The following is a 17,933-nucleotide window of genomic DNA, read 5'->3' on the forward strand; positions in this document are numbered from 1 at the left end:
GGAGGAGCAATTACAGACATGAGTAATCCTGCGAGCATCAGTGGGACTGCTTTTGTGAATAGCTGCTCACCAGCAGGAGAAAGGCATATGCAGTCAGTGGGGAAAAACTTGCAAGACTGAGCCATAGAGGCATGCCAGAGGTGGAAAAATAGTGACTTCCCTAGCACTGATTCCTCAGGCACAAGGCAGCTATTGGTCACTTTTAGTAGCATTATGGTAACACCTAACAGGTCCAGCTGAGATCACCCATCCTTTTAGCTGCTGCACATACATGCAGTAAGACATGGGGAATGCCTGGAGGATGTTATAATCTAAGCAGAGCCAAAGTCACAAGCAGCAAGTCAATGGGAGACTCAGGAACAGAACCCAAGCCCCCTAGATCATGAGTCAACACCCTGTCCAGGAGACCACCCCCCTTTAGAGCCAGACTCTGCCCTTCAGCTCACTTAAGGTATGTCTATACTACCCGATGGATTGTCAGGCAGCGATCAATCCAGCAGGGGTCAGTTAATCGCTTCTAGATGCAATAAATCGACCCCCGAGCGCTCTCCTGTTGACTCCTGTACTCCAGCGCCGCGAGAGGCATAAGCGGAGTTGACAGGGAAGCAGCAGCAGTTGATTCACCACGGTGAAGACACCACGGTAAGTCGATCTAAGTACATCGACTTTAGCTACGTTATTCACTTAGCTGAAGTTGCGTAACTTAGATCAACACCCTCCTGCCCCCTTAGTGTCGACCAGGCCTTAGTTGTGAGAAAGCTGCCACCCTTTCCCTCCCTTAGTTTGAGCTCTGCCTCCGGTGCATCTGAGCTCCGCTCCATTGCACAACTAGCTTAACCTTTGCCGTACCCTCTTCCCTCATGCTCTTTTTTTAAAACAAGAAAGCCTGAACAACAACAAACACTCATGGCAATCTTTGACTGCTGTGTGTCCCGGCCACACAAAGCAATTCATCATCAGCCTCCACATTGTAAAGTGATAAGGAATCAACAGAGGTTTCCTTCCAGTTTTGGGATTCCCGCTAAGTGGTGGCTCCATGGGTGGTTTCCCTCAATCCCCCAATTATCTCACTTCCTCTTATTGTCACAGAAGAGAAGATATCTCCTCAGCAATAAGTTCACCAGCCCCTTTCGGCAGGCATGGCCCTGTGAAAGTGCAGGGGACTGGCCAAGGGAGCCCTCGTCTGGGCCGCTGCTGTCTCCTTGCTATCTCTCCAGTGGCTTGAGTGGCACAAGCAGTTAAGGGCCTTTTATCAAAGCCGCTAAATGCTTTAATCAAAGAGTGGCAGTGTCCTGTCAGATACCACCGACTTCTTCCGTGAGCCCAGAACTGTACCTCTCAGGAGCCTGAATCTCTGCCTTCCTTTCTGTGCTCTTCCCCCTCCAGCATCTAATAAATCGAAAACAGCCACCAGGGCTTAAAGAAAAGAAACAAGAAGTTAATGGGAAACAGAGAGAGCTAACATAGCTGCCAAGTGGCTCTTTGCAAAGTGAGATTAATTAAAAAGAAAAGTAACGAAGGATGAGCAAACCAGTTGGGATAAATCAGAACCTGACCTGAGCTTTCACCTGACTCTCAGGCTGCATTTGTCATGGGTCACTTTCCTCTAACAGTGAAACAAGGAACTTTATTAGAATAAGGAAAACAGTATCTCCCTAACATGTTCTCTCTCTTCGCTTCACTGTTCTTTCCCGGATCCAGCTCCTACCAGGCTTCCTGCTACAGTTTTAAGAACACAGTGCACATCATTTCACATCTTCCCCTCTCCGCTCACTTTATTTTCTTTATAAATAACTTTTACTGAGCTTTAATACTTTACAAAAATATAAACTCCCCAGATTCATGATTAACCCAGCTGTGCTCAGCTTCTGATCAATTGATTTACTTGGATCATCAAATCTGCAGAGGCATTAACGGCTGTACCCTACTCTCAACAGGAATACCTCCTTTCAGCAAGGCTGTGCGGTGGGTACAATGGTTATTGGGATCACAGGGTGATCCAGCTGCGTTCAGAACTAGCTGAAGATGCTGCCTGTATCTTTCTGTGCTAAACCCTTTGATCAGCCTCTACCATGAAGACTGTCAGAGTGTAGCTGCAACAGCTAGCCATGTCCAGTTTTTTTTCTTATCCATTTTTATCAGGACTGGGTCTCTTGATTTAGGCTTGGGTAAGTTTTGATCTGTATGCCAAAGGCTAAATGGGAAATCCTGAGGCATCTCACATCTCCCAGCAGCCTCTCAACCACTTGGTAGGACAAAGATTTGCCTCTGTGGTTAGTAGCATTGTTCTGATCTATTGAGCAAAGATGGACTTACCTTGGTGATTGATGTGTTTTCACCTGTAGATGAACAGCTGGGCTAATGTGGGATCCTATTGCTGTAGAATTCTCTTAAAAATCTATGCTCCTCAGAGACCACCCTGCGTCCTTCTGCTCGTGGGTGTTGACAGCTGGAAGTATTAGGAAGAAATATTTTATCTCAAAAGTTTGGACTTCAGGGCTGGGCCCCATTAAGAGAGACAATTTCTTCCAAAATGCCAAAATGAGAAGAGAAAAAAAAAAGCCTTTTAATATTCCTATGGCCCATTGACTTGAGTGTCTATTCAAACATAGAATTTCTACAAATTTAGAAAAATAACCAATGGTTCCCAGACATGTAGGTGCCCTTTTGTCACACAGGTCAGGTGCTATTTGTTTCTAAACCCTTCTGGATAATTATGTGGGTACAAGGGATCCTTTGTCTTGTGCTTTTTCTGGTTGTCCCAGGATTCTACCTTGTTGTTCAGCACCTGCCGTACTCTGGGCCTCCACACCAGCATTTGGACCAGCTCCTCGTATGTTGTGAAGTCCCTTAGGTACCCTTTCTAATACAGCACCTGGAAAGACTGAAGGACTAGAGTACATGTGCCATAGATAATCAGACCTTCAGCTTTGATGAGTTCTCTTCTTATTCCAAAGGAATCACATGCTGGGTGAGGATGCTCTGACAAGTAACTGGTCTGACTGGTCATCCATATAAAATTGGATACAGTTTATAGTTGTTTATCAGTGCTAGTAGTTCTAAATGTCAGTGGTGAGCCTGGCAGACCACTCGAAAGGGCACCCACGTGAGCTTCTATATCATACCAAGCTTCTGGAAAATCTGGGTGATCTGTGGTGCTCTTAAATATAGTGCCAGCCACAATCAGGGGCTTTGTTGGGACAGTATTCCGAATAGATCTAAATCTTAAAAAATGTGGGCGCCGTCTTAGAAGGTATGTCTAGGTTTTTACTGTTTTTAATAGCATGAGTGGCTTGCAGTCTGTTATCAGCTTCCTATAGATAAGACCCTGCAAATATCTTGTGGCCCTCTTTGCATGCACATACACTCGACAAACATTCCCTCTAGTTGGGCATACTTGGTCTCAGCATCTGAAAGTCATCTGGAATAATATGCTACAGGCTTCCAGTCATCTTGGTGTAACTGAGACCATTGTTGTTTGTGTCTTCCAAAAGTGCCGTAGACTTGAAATGCTCATAAAATGGCAGTACTAGAGATGAGATCAACAGAGTCTTTAGTTACTTCAGTGCATTCCTGTGCTTTATCCACACAGAATCTGTTTAAAGTAGTTCATAAAGAGAATGGTTTTTAGATGACGGGTTAGCTACTTTTAGCTCCAAATTGTACCAGCGAAGTTGGAGACGATGCCATCCATGGTGGAAAGAATATGACTTTCTCTCCTTACTGCTTCACCGAGCCTCAGTAGGTCTTCACAGATATGGAAATGCCCATTTTTCTTGTAACAGGCACTATTAAGGCACACGCCTCTGTCAGTTCAGTACTGCACTGTTATGCCATTCTTTTTCATCCTATCCATTTCTTCTTTCACTTTGGGAAGCAGCAGGATTGTTGTTTTCTCTGTATGCTGGACAGATAAACTACAGCCCTGTTTTTCAATTGAATCCGCACAGCTTCTCCTTTAAGGCCTTTATTTATTTTATTTTATTTTATTTTGGCCATACACCATCCCAACTTCTGAGAGTTTTAGGATGCCCAATTCAGTGGCTGTTGTTCAGTCTAAGGTGTTACTTATGGTTATCCTATTGACACCAAAGGTATCAAATGCATCCTCCCTGCCTTTGTAGCAAACAAGAGCTTTGACCTGACCCTACAAATTTACCTGTCTCCATAGGATATTGAACCTCCTCCGTCCTGGGATGCTCCCACTTTGGGATCCCTCCTTCAAAGTCTCCATGCAAATTGCAGCCGTCTCTGCCTCGGAACCTATTTTAAGTTTAACAGCAACATTGCAGATCTTGACATTGTTGGACCAGTGGAACAACACTGATTTCTAGGAGCTGAGAAATTGGCTCAAAGTCCATTTGTGAGTCCTTTCTTTGACCATGTCCCAGGATACAGGCATCATTCACCCTTGCTTAGGCGATTTTTAAAATGGTCCTTTCTTTGCTACTTCCCGTTGGTCTTATAACTTTTAGCTTGTTATTCAAACCCAGGGAGGGTAAACTAAATTGAGTAGCATAATAATAACAAAAGCATTCAATCCTTCAGCATAAACTCAAATTGAGCCCACCTGCTTTTTTTTTTGAGCCTGATTAATGTGATCAAACTTCTTCTATAAACAAAAACAGGGCCCAATTCTTTGTTGCCTTGAGTCTAGTGGACCGGATCCTCAGTGACTTGAAAGGAAGAAACCCTGAGGATCTGACCCACAAGGTACAAAACCTCCCATATAGTTTACATTTTTGTACCTGATTCTGGATGGGACCAGTGGTAGAAACGCGCAAATTCCATTTAAAAAGCTCTTCTTGTGGTATTTACGACCCAGCTGGAAGTCGTAAATACCGAAAATCTTGGGTCCAATTATGCTCAAATCCTTTCAATAAAAGGAGCACCAAATTCCTTGTGAGGAAGCCAGTTCTCACGAAGTTTCCAGCTAATTTAGCAGTCTCCGTTTTGCTTGGATACACTCTGGAGAAGCTTTGCCCAAACTTTGACTGCTTCTCCACACTCAGCAGAACCCTCAGACCTTTGAGGTTTGCCCATCATAATAGACTGATCTTGTGAGATGATTAGAGGGCTCAGCTCCCAGTGATGGTAGCCAGAGGTCAGGGTGCTTGTCACCTTGCAGGACTGGGCTCTGGAAGAATGAATACATTAGAAAGCTATCAGGTTATTAACATCAAGGAAAAATCACACAAGACCAATTCCTCAGCTAATGTAAATTGGCCCACTTCCACTGAAGACAATGGTCAAGATTATCTGCTATGTTCACTTTAGGCTGGGAAGTGGGGGAGCTATCTGGATGAGGATTATGGCCCTTGGATTCTGTGTCCTGTCCCCCAAACAGTTTAGAGGTGTCTTGGGGTTGCTCTAAACTGTGCCAGATAGCAATGGCTTCTTAGGATCCATTTTCCAGCTGTAGGGAGAGAGACACAAGAATCTGATCTGTCAGCGCTGTGCCTGCTCAGGACTCCTTGCCAGGTGAACTCCCAGCTGGGGAGCTCTGGGAAGAGTGGAAAGGGAGCAGAGCAGATCAGAGAATCTGGTCCCGTGGAACTTTACACCAGCTAAGGAACTGGCTTCCTCAGTGCACAATGGCAACTATTTTCAAGACAAACTGGCATTTTATTCCTACTGAAGAACTTGTTCAGAGGATGAGCGAGGTGGGGGTTGGGAAGATGGACCAAATGGCAGACTGTGAGCAGTTAGGATAAACTATAGAATTCTTTTTGGGGGGCTGGTGTCAGACATTTGGGGAAACTGAAGTGTGGAAGTAGAGAGCCTGTTTCTCAACTGATGTCAAGCAGCATAGCTCCAGAGCATTCATAGGCACTATGCCAGCTTACATCAGCTGAGGATCTGACCTATAACATCCTGATTTTACAAAATGAAAGTCAGGTTTAATTTTTCTCTGCACCTGACAGTAAATCTGGAAAAGGGTCTATAACTTGGAGAGGTTTGTCTGGTTCTGCTGTGGAAGGGAGAAGAATGTCCTGACTAAATGGAAAAATCAACAACCTGGGGTTGTAACTCAAGCAAATTCTTAGTACAATGAAAAAAAGCAAAGTTCAACTATTTTTTTAAAAGGAAAATAAACAGTAAAACCCAGGGCTGGTGTTTCCCAGTGCCAGCAGAACATGGCTGGGGCTGTGTTACAGCTTAATGCTGAAAAATTTATTAGCAGAACAATGCTTCATTTTACAAGATGTTTTTCAGCCCTAGTGTTCTTATTATTCAGTAGCGGCTCTTGGGACCAGAATTTTGAAATATTCAGGAGGGTTAGACAGGATGTTACTCTAAATCCATCTCTTGATATAGGCCCAGATTCAGCAAAGCACAAAAGCATGTGCTTAGCTTTAAGCTTGTGCTTAAATCTCATTGACTTCAAAAGGACTTAAATTTATGTGCTTTGCTGGATTAGGGCTATCATGTCCATGATTCCCTGACACCATGTAAGCTTCATTCTAGTACTAATTTAGTATTAATCTAGTACTTGTGAGGTAACTCCCTTCTCTTCATGTGTCAGTATATTTATGCCTGTGTCTGTAATTTTCACTCCATGCATCTGAAGAAGTAGGTTTTTTACCCACGAAAGCTTATGCCCAAATAAATCTGTTAGTTTTTAAGCTGCCACCAGACTCCTCGTTGTTTTTCGAGTACTGCTGAGATCCATCAGATCAATGATAATAATACATGTTTATACCCAAGTAATAATTGTTTAACTGCTTTTAAAATGTCACCAAATTTCACCCCAAAATTGTGCTGTTCTCCTCTTCTACTCTCAGATTTAAGTGCAGCTGAAAGGGTATAATATCCACTGATCGTCAGTGTAAACTATCTAGAGCTGTATCTATAGCTAGAGATTCAGATTTATGGTGTTTGCTTAAAATGTGAATTTTAATGTTGTAAGATGGGATTGCAATCCTCCAGAAATGAATTGGGCTCCAGGTATATGAATTTGGATATACAGGCAATTGTTAAGTATCCCAATTTTTAAAGCAGTGAGCTATGGGCAGGCCTGTAAAAGTGTTTCACTGGTTGCACCAACAAGATCATACATTTGCATGTTTTCCACATGTCCTTATTTTTCAGTGTGGGCTGGGTACTCTGGCAAGAGAACATCGGCCACAATGTAGCATGGCCAAGGATTCCCATGAAGCACTGCGGTGACTCAGCAAGAGGGGAGCCCATGGTGCATCATGGGAAATGTAGACTGACAGCACATGCAAATACTAGGTTTTGCAGGCACCCAGGGTGCCTGGGGATTTTTGCAGGCACATTATGTGAAGACTTGTATTTTCAGGAGACCACACACTTGCAGAGATGATAGTTGCACATGCATTTTGAAGGTAATATGTGTGCACACATATTTTGGCGGGTACTCGCATCTTTGCATGTTCGCTCTTCACTACAACTGGTCTGACAATGTTCATTCCTGCCCCTTCTCTTCCCTTCCCCCCCACCCCTATCCTCATGACAATTTTGAATTTCTGGCAAAAAAAAATCCAACCCCCAAATTTTTTGGCCAAAAACTGAACATTTTTATTTGAAAAAATTTTGCTGTGGTTCCTCATGGGAGTTGCAGTTTGAGAGCCTCATGCCCTGATTCTCCTCTATGGAATTGGATATCAGGCCAGATTACAACTCCCATGATGCACCATGGTCTCCCCCTCCTGCTGGGCCACTGCAGTGGATCAAGGGAGTCTCTGGCCACTCTACATCATGGGAAATGTAGTCTTGCTGTGTAACCCAGGCCATGGAGGAAAATAGGGTCCTGAGGAACCCAAAATACAACTCCTGTGAGCACTGTGGGGACAATTCCAAATAGAATTTTTTCAATTTTGAGCAAAACCTGCAAACTTTTCTAATCTGATGTGCTTCATTTTTCAATGAGAATTCAATTTTTGTGTGTGAAAAGCAGACACTTTTCACAAACGAACCTTTGACAGAAAACGGGGGTTTCAATAAAGTATTTAGATAGAAAGTTTTTGACCAGCCCTCATGTTTGCATCCTTCTCTGAAAACTCAGTGTCAGAAGTCCACTTTTCTGGATATTTTCTAGACTTTATTTAAAGCATGATGAGTTCTCCATCACTAAAGTCTTTAATTTAAGAATGGATGTCTTTCCAAAAGAGATGCTAAAGCTCAGCTATAGTTCAACTAGACATTATAGGCTTGATGCAGCAATTACTAAGTGAAGTTCTATAACCTGCATTATGCAGGAAGTCAGGCTAGGACATAATCTAGAGCATCACAGTGGTTTCATCTGGCATTAAAACTACAGGTGAAATCCTCTCTCATAGAAAGCAATGGGATTTTTGCCCCTGGTTTCAGTGGAGTAAGGATTTCAATCTATGACTAAATACGTCTTTATCTGAGTATTCCTTCTGAGATTTGCATCTCAGCTGTTTCTCTTATTCCTCTTGGTGCTATGAACTCAACCACTGATGCTGCAGAAACCAAAGACAGCCCTGGAGAAAGCTGTTTGGTATGATTTAGTGGTGAAAGCTGCTTTTGCTTTTGTCACACTGGCTTTAGGGGTGTAAACCCTGAAATTAGATGTTTCGAATCAGGCAACGGTAATATAATCCAAGGTGGGTTTATAGTAAGCTCCATATTTATAGCTGAAGTATATCATTATGTATTTCTTGGATTACAATAGCACCCAGAAGCCCCAGCGATGATCAGAAGTCCATTGTGCTAGGCACTGTACATACACATAGCAAGAGACAGTCTCTGGATCAAAGGGCTTGCAGTCTCAACAGAGAAGACAGAGAAAAGGTGGGAAGGGAAACAGATGTTTGTTGATTTACCAAGGGTCACACAAGGGGAAAGTAGCAGAGCCAAGTGATATAAGCCAGGTCTTCCAGTCCTAGGCTAATGAACTATCCATTGCACCATACTGTTTCTCATTACATACCTACACATAAACTTGGACCTTAACAATGAACATTTTCCATTTCCTACGCTTCTTTCTAAAGGATTTCCCTGAGACTAAGGTTGAGGTGAAATGTTGGCACTTCATATGGAAAACCTAGCATAGCAAAGAATTTTGTTACCTGTTGCTAAGTTCTGTCCTGGCTGTTCTCTGGTTATCTTATAGCCTGTTTTCCTTTCTAGAATACAAAATAGGGATCTGGCATGTCTGGAGACCTGGGGCCAAATGCTATTTTTGGTTTTACCAATGTAAATCTGGGTCAGCTCCATGGAATGGCTCCAGCTTTACAGCAGTGCATCTGAGAGCAGAATTTGACCCAGTTGTGTGTTACTTGCGGTGCCTCAGTTTCTCCTCTGAAAAAACGGGGATAATGATGATACTGACCCATTCTTGTAAAGCACTTTAAGATGCTAGGATGGTAGGCTCAACACAGGGCAACATGTTCTTATTTATAACTATGCATTTTATTTCTCAGCAGATGAGGAATGTTCCACCACTGAGCATCCGTACAAGAAACCCTACATGGAAACCTCACCAGCAGACGAGGATCCCTTCTACAGGTCCAGTTACTCCCAGCAGCAAGGACTGAATACCTCGTACAGGACTGAATCTGCCCAGCGCCAAGCTTGTATGTATGCCAGCTCTGCTCCCCCCACGGACCCCGTGCCCAGCCTGGAAGACATTAGCTGTAATACGTGGCCTACCGTGCCGTCTTACAGCAGTTGTACAGTGACTGCCATGCAGCCTATGGACAGATTACCCTACCAGCATTTCTCTGCCCATTTCACCTCTGGTCCTCTTATGCCCCGTCTCACTGGTGTGGCCAATCACACATCACCACAAATAGGGGACACACACAGCATGTTCCAGCACCAAACATCTGTCTCTCACCAGCCCATCATCCGGCAGTGTGGACCTCAAACAGGCATCCAGTCTCCTCCCAGCATACAGCCAGCAGAATTCCTTTATTCCCATGGGGTGCCCAGAACCCTTTCACCTCACCAGTACCACTCTGTTCATGGGGTGGGCATGGTGCCAGAGTGGAGCGAGAACAGCTAACAAGGCAATAAGGGAAATGCAAGAAATCTAGCCATGAAAAATTGAAAACAAACAAGAATATTCTGCAAGACTCCTTTAACTGAATGTTCACAGTTAGCACTCGAGAGATGGACACTGATCCGATCAGCTGTTTGAAACCACAGATTAAATAGTAACTCATTGTGACTTTTTTCTATTATTTTGCTCCAAAAGAAAATCGACAAAACAGCACACTCCCCCCGCTATTCCCTTCTCCAGACACACACGCACAGAATTTGTGTTATTGCTGCACAAAACTTGTGCCCTTATTCCTTCTGGTTTTCAAGTGAACACACAACTCCTGCTGCCTTTTAACACAGTCAGAGTGCTTGGACGAAAGCAACTAGGATGTTACTTTTTTTTTATGTTGACATTGTTATATAATAAATAATAATAATATATATATTCTTGCAATTATCTCAAAAAAGACACTGTCCCTTTTTAACGAGGCCTAAAAAGGGTGGATTTCAGTGTGTGTTATTTTTTTTAAAACAAAAACAAATGACACCCCCACAAATCAGAAAAATAGGTATCTACCTCTGCCATATGTTGTTTCATGATTGCAATTACTCACTGCATTGTGCTATGTTTAAATATAAACGCGACATGCCTGAAATTTGTCTCCAGGAGAAGCAGTCTAGTAAAAATAATTTCCTTGCCAAGCTGGGCTCTGTATTTCTCTCTTTCTTCTTCCCTTCACATCTCTCTTTCTGCCTCTTTAACCGACTGTCTCTTTTTTAACCCCTATGTCCCGGGATAGCTTAAAAACTTGAAAGCCAGGTTGGTCTTCAGAAGAACTCTGAACAGCAACAAGAAACCAAGGCCTTGAGCCAACCAGGGAGTTGCAGACAGCAAAAGAAATGAAAAAAAACCTGCATTCTTAAAGAATGGTGAAAATGTAAATGTATAAACTCATCTCTTTCTTTTCAGTCTTTATTTTTCTTCAAAGATCAAAGAAAGAAAAGCAAAAAGCACACTATTTCACATATGTTAAATGAGACACTGACCAAAACATGTTTTAAAAGTGCAGCAAATGGGTGGCAGGGAAGCAGAAAATGTGTATAAATAAAAACTTTTATTGCGGGGTTCTTCAGATGTAATATTTTACTGGTACTATTTATTTATAAACAGGAGTGCTAATAAGTAATAACAGGTAATAAAACCAGCAACACAGCTGGTTGAGAGTTTTTTATTTGATTGATACTCGAATTCAAGTATGGTTTCTTTTCTTCCCCACCCCTGCACACTGTGCTCTCTCTCTCTATATATATAAAAAGTGACCCTAACTAAGAGAACAGGGTATACATGATTATGAAGGGGAATGAGGATGTGGGTGAATGTGTGTGTGTGTGTGTGTGTGTATGTGGGACTGTCTATAGAAATGTGACCACATCTATGTTGCAAAGGAAAAAAAAAATCCCTGCCTAACTAGTTGTACCATATTCTTATGTGCCAATTTATGTCTAATAAATACCAGGTGCTATGAATATAAGGTGCCCAGACACCCATTTTCTGTTCTTTCTAGCAAATAACCACAAGCTAAATTATTATTATGTATTTGTATTTTGCTATCATCTAGAGGCTCTGGAAGAGATTGAGACACAATTTTGTTGCACATACATATAGTAAAAGACACTTCCTGCCCCAAAGAGCCTACAGTCTAAACAGGCACAGAGTGGTGCAAAGGAAATATTCATCCCCATTTTGCTGCATGGGAAACTGAGGCATAGAGAGGTTAAGTAACTTGTACTGGGTCACAGAAGGAGTCTGAGGTTTAGCCAGGAATTTAACCCAGAGCTTTCAAGTTCCATTTCTATGTCTGACGCACAAAGTCGTGCTTCCTTCCAAAATATAAAAGGGGTTTTAATAATAAGTGAAGTTTGGTTTAATATTCTTTTATTTTGCTTATCCTTCTTCATCTTCTTCCCTCTTCCCATTCAATATCCAACCTATAATCTACCCTTAGCCTCACGCTGGTGGAGGTTTAGTGGTGGGTAGCCGGCCAGAGGCTAGATTCCACCAGCTTTACTATGCAGATAGTCTACTGAAGTCAGCAGGAGGAGTCCTGAAATCAGGTAGTGCTCAGCATGAGTAAAGTTGGCAGAATTTGGCCCAGTGAGGCTTATTAGGCTGCAGCATGGTCTCACTGAAGGAATGGCAGAAGCACCATCTCTTAAATGAGATGTAAATTAGCACTAGAAAATATATTGGAAGGAGCAAACTGGAAATGCCTCCCTCAGTGGAGATGGACTGAAATGACCTAAAAGTTCTTCTCCATCTCTAACCTATATGGATCTCATTCTGATCCTATTAACAGCCGTGGAAAAGTTCCCTTTAACTTCAATGGAAGAAGGCCCACTGAGCCTCTGACTCCTTGGAAAAGAGCCTGAACTGGATTGCTGTATTCACCTGGAATGGACTCCCAGCGATGCTCATTCCTAGGCCTCAGTTCTGTAGCTGTGCCTCTCTGAGTCCTTTTTACTCACAAAACTTGACCCATGCACAGAGGGACAAAACAAGACCTATTGATCACTTGAACCTTCTTCTGAGGGCTTGATGAGAACTAAAGTTATACACAAAGGCCTTTGCTGGTCATCTTCGTAGCAGTGAATCTACCCATGGGAATTACTCAATTGTTACACTACTTTATAAAACCTGTGCTAGATCTCCAGAATACTCAGCACCTAGATAGTCCAAGATAAATTACTAATTAAATTGCATCTTAAAGAACATTAGGGAAAATAAACCCACATTGGTCAATTATTTCTCATGCTTCAGAAGAGAAGTCTTAAGCTTTTGATTTGGCTAATTTTATCCTTGTTTTCCTTAATGGAAAAAACTGAAATCCCTTCCTAGATTCTGGGAAGTTGAGACAGAGTTGGCGACAGTGCCTTATGTATTATTTATTTGAATTATGGTAACTCCCAGAGGCCACAATCAAAATCAGGGCCTGCTTGTGCTAGGTACTGTAGAAACACACAGAGAGAGAGACGGCCTCTGCCCCAAGGAGCTTGCAATCTCAATGGCCAAGACAGCCAGTGGTGGGACAGGAAAGAAGAGGTGGCTTGACTTGCTCAAGGGTGCAGAGCTTGCTTCAGAGCCAGGAAGATCTCTCAGGTCTGCTGGCCCTTGGCCTACTGCCCCTCCTTAAGGAAAAGCGCTAGATTCCCAAAGAGGACAGAGCATTTTAACGTGTAACTTCCTAAGCACCCTGCTGCCCTGTGGTATTCAGATCCCAGAGTTATGGCCCTGGGCACTTTGCCTAAGAAAGGGATTCCCAGGAGCCACAAGCTGAGCACTGAGCTACCTACGCTAGCCAGGAGCAAAATGCAGAGGAAAGGGGCAAGTGCCCAGATCCTCAAAGATACATAAGCACCCAACGTCCATTGATCTAGGGCTCAGGTGCCTGACTGACAGGTCAAAAGAAAGTGCTCACCTTCACCAGAATCTCCTTCTTGGAATTAGGCGCCTAAGCCAGCTCAGTCTTTTCTTGCAAAAACACCACAGAGACCCCTCCTCATTACAATCAAGAACCCAGTGGTTAGAATACCCAGCGGGGAGGCAGGAGACCTGTTCGCAAATCCCTCTCCTACCTGATTTGGATCAGGGTCTTGAACCCCCCATCTCCCATATTGCACGGAAGTGCCCGAACCTCCAGGAGACGTGTGTGTGTGTGTGTGTGTGGCGGTGGCGGCGGCATACGGGTGGGGAGGGAGTGCTCTGGGAATATATAGAGGATCGGGCCTTGCAGGGAATGCCTTGCTTGAGAATCCCTCAGGGTTTAGGGCATAAGCTCAGGTGCCAAGCAGCATGGTAGCTGTGGGATGGCTCAGGACTTAGGCAGCTTGGTGCATGGCTCCCAGCAGAAAGTTAAGCATCTATGGGGATTTAGGCCCCTTCAGGGTTTTGCAGCAGCTGCATGGTGGTTTTGTGAATGCCAGTGGCACCGAAATGTTGAACTAAGATAGCTAAAGAGGCAATTCAGTGACTAAGTTCCTTTGTAAATCTGGTCGCAGGCCATAGTTTTCATACTTAATGCCCTCCTGGCTGAGACTAAGGCCATGTCTGCACTAGCACTTACGTCAGCAAAACTTTTGTTGTTCATGGGTGTGCAAAACCCACTCCCTTGTAGCGACGTAACTTTTGCTGGCATAAGCACTTACGTGCATAGCACTATGTCGGCACGAGACGCTCACCTGCCGACATAGCTATCGCCGCTAGTTGAGCTGGTTTTATGATGTCAATGGGAGCGTTCTCTCCCATTGGCATCATGCGGCTACATAAGCACTCTTACAGCGGTGCTGCTGTTAGCTTGTAAGTGCAGACATGGCCTAACACTGCTAAGTGGATCTTTAAATATATGGACAGTTTCTCTTATGGTGCCATTTTTATTACTGATTCCCTGAAATCTCCCTTGATTTATATTCTTGAAGGGCTTAAACTATAGCAGGGATGTTTTATAATAAATGTTAGGAAAATCTGCAGAGGAACAATTTAGGCCGTTGAAAAAAGCAGCCAAAGGAGGATGTGGGAATCATCGTCTCTAAGGCTAGATTAGATATTCTGCGACTAGGGATTCTTAGGCATAATGAAACTCATCCTGCTTTGGGGCAGGGGACAGACTAGGTGCCCCAGCAGATGGCCATTCTAGCCCAAATGGTTCTATGATATGCTAAATGGGGGTTAAAGTCTCTGAGAAAAGATCAGACAGGCCAACGCTGGCTTTATATAGAGTGACGTGGAGATGGGGGGAATGAATGGCATAAATAAAACTAGACAAAAGCGGAAGTGAAGTAGTGACCTAGACAGTTCAGAGGGCTCACCCCTGAGCTTTACAAACCTGAACCGTCTTCTAAGCTGGCTCAGGCCACAGTGGAATGAATTTGATGGTCTAAAGCCCATCCCCAGCACACACCATATTGGCTTTTGGAAAATGATTAAAGCTGGAACTTGCAAAGGGTCCTAAGAGCATTAGATTCTCAGCTCCCACTGAAATACCCTGGGAGCTGGGTTTCACTCTTTTGAAAAAATAAACAGTAAATGGTAATCTAATCCATAGTTTCCAATGACCCATCGGTTTCAGATAGCAAAGGTGAGAATAGAGCCAAACCTGGCCCATCCTGTTGAAGGAGGGTATCACTCCAATTTACAGATGAAGACCCTAAGGCACAGAGAAATTCAATGGCTCAATCACGGTCACAGTATGTCAGCATCACAACCAAACATAAAACCCAGGACTCCGGACTCCAAGCCCTACACCTTCACCACAAGACTGTCCCCTTTGCTGGCATTTTTGGAGTGAGCAATCTGCACAAGTGAGCAGCTGGGAAATGAACCTGGTACATTACCACTGGTTATAAACCAGCGCTTTCTATGTTAATCTTGATCAATACATGCATTCTGCTCTACACTGTAACTGGAAAAATGTGTCTTTAAACATTGCCCAAGCTGTGGTCATGAGCCTTCTGTTTTTTCAGCTGCCTTCCTGGGCTAAAATATTCCCTGTGTACCACACAATTTATGCCTGAAGGGACTGTGGAGGCACAGAGGGGGCAAACACAGGGCTCTTTGTTTGCTTACACCAGCCTCCTTTCAAACATCAAATGCCAATAGCTACAGCTCCGTAGTTGTGGTGCAGGTCTCCTTTCCCTGGGCAACCTGCTGGAGGTGGCAGCTCTAAGAACACGAGTGACTTTCTTTATTTCACTCCTGCAGTGAACACAAAAGCAAGACATCTTGCACTTGTCCTTGATGGAATGCAAAACGCTGGAGTTCGCTCTCACAGCGTTGCTGACTCTCACTATTTCATCGCAAGTCTCAGGATATTTTGCATTTTACTTAAAGACCCAGCTCCCGGAAGCCTGTGATAAGGTGAGAATCTCAGCTGCTCTTTTTCTCTAAAGAAAGTACATTTCTAACCTTCATGACTGTGGAATAAAGCCTGAAAATGCAACCTGAGTGCTGAAAAGCCAGAAGTCAAATAAAGAGCACCTGATAAATTATTTTAAAAAAAATCTTGTGATTTTTAAACCAATCTCATGTTTTGCTGGGAGGTGAGAGGGTGAAGGGTGGCTGACTCCTGAGTTTTAAATGTTTGGGTTTGGCAATACTGATTCTATATACAGACAATCCTGGGTCACACAGTTTGTTTCTGGACTTTCCCAAAGTTCAGGGATGCTGGGATCTGCTATTGACCTATGGACCAGTCATAAAATTGAAATCTGATCTTGGGCCCAAATTTGAACTTCCCTAAACTCTAGGATTGTTTGGATTTGTGTTGCAATCTGACCCTTTAGAAAGATGGGTTCAGAGCTAGATCTGAACATCCCTAAATTTTGAGGGGGGACTTGGACACTGTGTTGTGGTTTGAGCCGACTTCAGAGTTTGGCTCCATATCAGCAAGGTACTTAACAACATGGATAGGGCCCACCAAATTCACGGCCATGAAAAATGCGTCATGGGCCATGAAATCTGGTCTCCCCCCATGAAATCTGATCTTTTATGTGCTTTTACCCTATATTATACAGATTTCAAGGGGGGAGACCAGCATTTCTCAAACTGGGGCTCCTTACCCAAAAGGGAGTTGCAGGGGGGCTGTAGGGTGACCAGACGTCCTGATAAAATTGAGGCTGTCCTGATATTTAGTTGTTTGTCCCAGTCAGGATGCCATTTGTCCTGATATTTTGACTCGGGGCTGGAGGAGCACATTGGTGAGGGCCCACCTGGGGTCCCAGCAGTGGGGCTCCCAGGAAACGGTGGGCAGCAGGACCCTGCGGCCCCTAGGCACAGGGGCGGCCAGTGTGTGTGTGTGTGTGTGTGTCTGTGTGCTGCACCTACCCATGCACTAGCTCCATCGTGGCCAATGGGAACTGCGGGCATGGACAGGGCACAGACCCCCTCTGGCTGCCCCTGCCCCTGACCCTGGGGTGCTGCATGCTACTCATACCCCCAAGTAAGTCCTGCCCCCACAGCTTCCAGCCAATGGCAGCTGGAGCCAGTGCTTGTGGTAGGCACAGCATGTGGAATGGAGATCCAACTGGCCGCCGCTGACCTTAGAAGCCAGAAGAACATGCCAGGTGTTTTCCAGTGGGTAGGAACCATCCCCCAGGTAAGTGGCTGGGCTGCAGCTGGAGCCCTGTGCCTGTGGCTTGTGGCAGGACTGCAGGAGGGAGCCAGGGTTGTGTGCCATGCGCCTCCAACCCATGAAGAGGCTTCAGTCAGAGCCAGGGCTGTGCGCCTCCGACCTGTGGCTTCCTCAGGCTTCGTATCCCCCTTCCCCCATGGCTCCAGTGGGGTGGACTGAGCCTGTGGCTGCCCCCCAAATGTGTCCCAATATTTTGTTCTTGTCATCTGGTCACCCTAGGGGGCTGCAAGGTTATTTTAGGGGGGTCGCAGCATTGCCATCCTTACTTCTGCACTGCCTTCAGAGCTGGGCAGTCAGAAAGCGATGGCTGTTGGCTGGGCACCCAGCTGTGAAGGCAGCACCCTGCCAGCAGCAGTGCAGAAGTAAGGGTGTCAATACCACAACCCCTCCTAAAATAATCTTGCAGAACCCCCCCAACTCCTTTTTGGGTCAGGACACCTACAATTACAACACCATGAAATTTCAGATTTAAAAAGCTGAAATCATGAAATTTACGATTTTTAAAATGGTATGACTGTGAAATTGACCAAAATGGACCATGGAATTTGGTAGGGCCCTAAACATGGTTAACTTTAAATTAAATGAGACTACTCCAGTGCATAAGCAGCTTTCAAAAATGGAGCCTTTATCATTGCAGATCATAACATCATAAGAGTTAGCATCTACCATACATAGCTTTCATTTTCCAAGGTGCTTATTAATTGGGGGTTTCGGTTTGTGTAGTGCCCTACTTCAGACACCTGAAGGCTGATTTCCGTAGGCGCTAAACACCTG

The 17,933-nt window shown here is 44.2% G+C and overlaps 1 protein-coding gene across 1 annotated transcript in view; it reads left to right on the forward strand.

The window, feature by feature from the left end:
* The window catches only part of TBX5 (T-box transcription factor 5), a 47,028-nt gene extending 35,871 nt beyond the window's left edge, over positions 1-11,157 (forward strand). Inside the window, exon 9 of the mRNA XM_032800002.2 lies at positions 9,417-11,157. Within this exon, the coding sequence (XP_032655893.1) occupies positions 9,417-9,997 (581 nt within the window). The 3' untranslated portion in view covers positions 9,998-11,157. The remainder of the gene's footprint in view (positions 1-9,416) is intronic.
* Positions 11,158-17,933: the final 6,776 nt, after the last annotated feature.

This window comes from Chelonoidis abingdonii, chromosome 22 (genome assembly GCF_003597395.2).
Source record: "Chelonoidis abingdonii isolate Lonesome George chromosome 22, CheloAbing_2.0, whole genome shotgun sequence".
NCBI lineage: Eukaryota > Metazoa > Chordata > Testudines > Testudinidae > Chelonoidis > Chelonoidis abingdonii.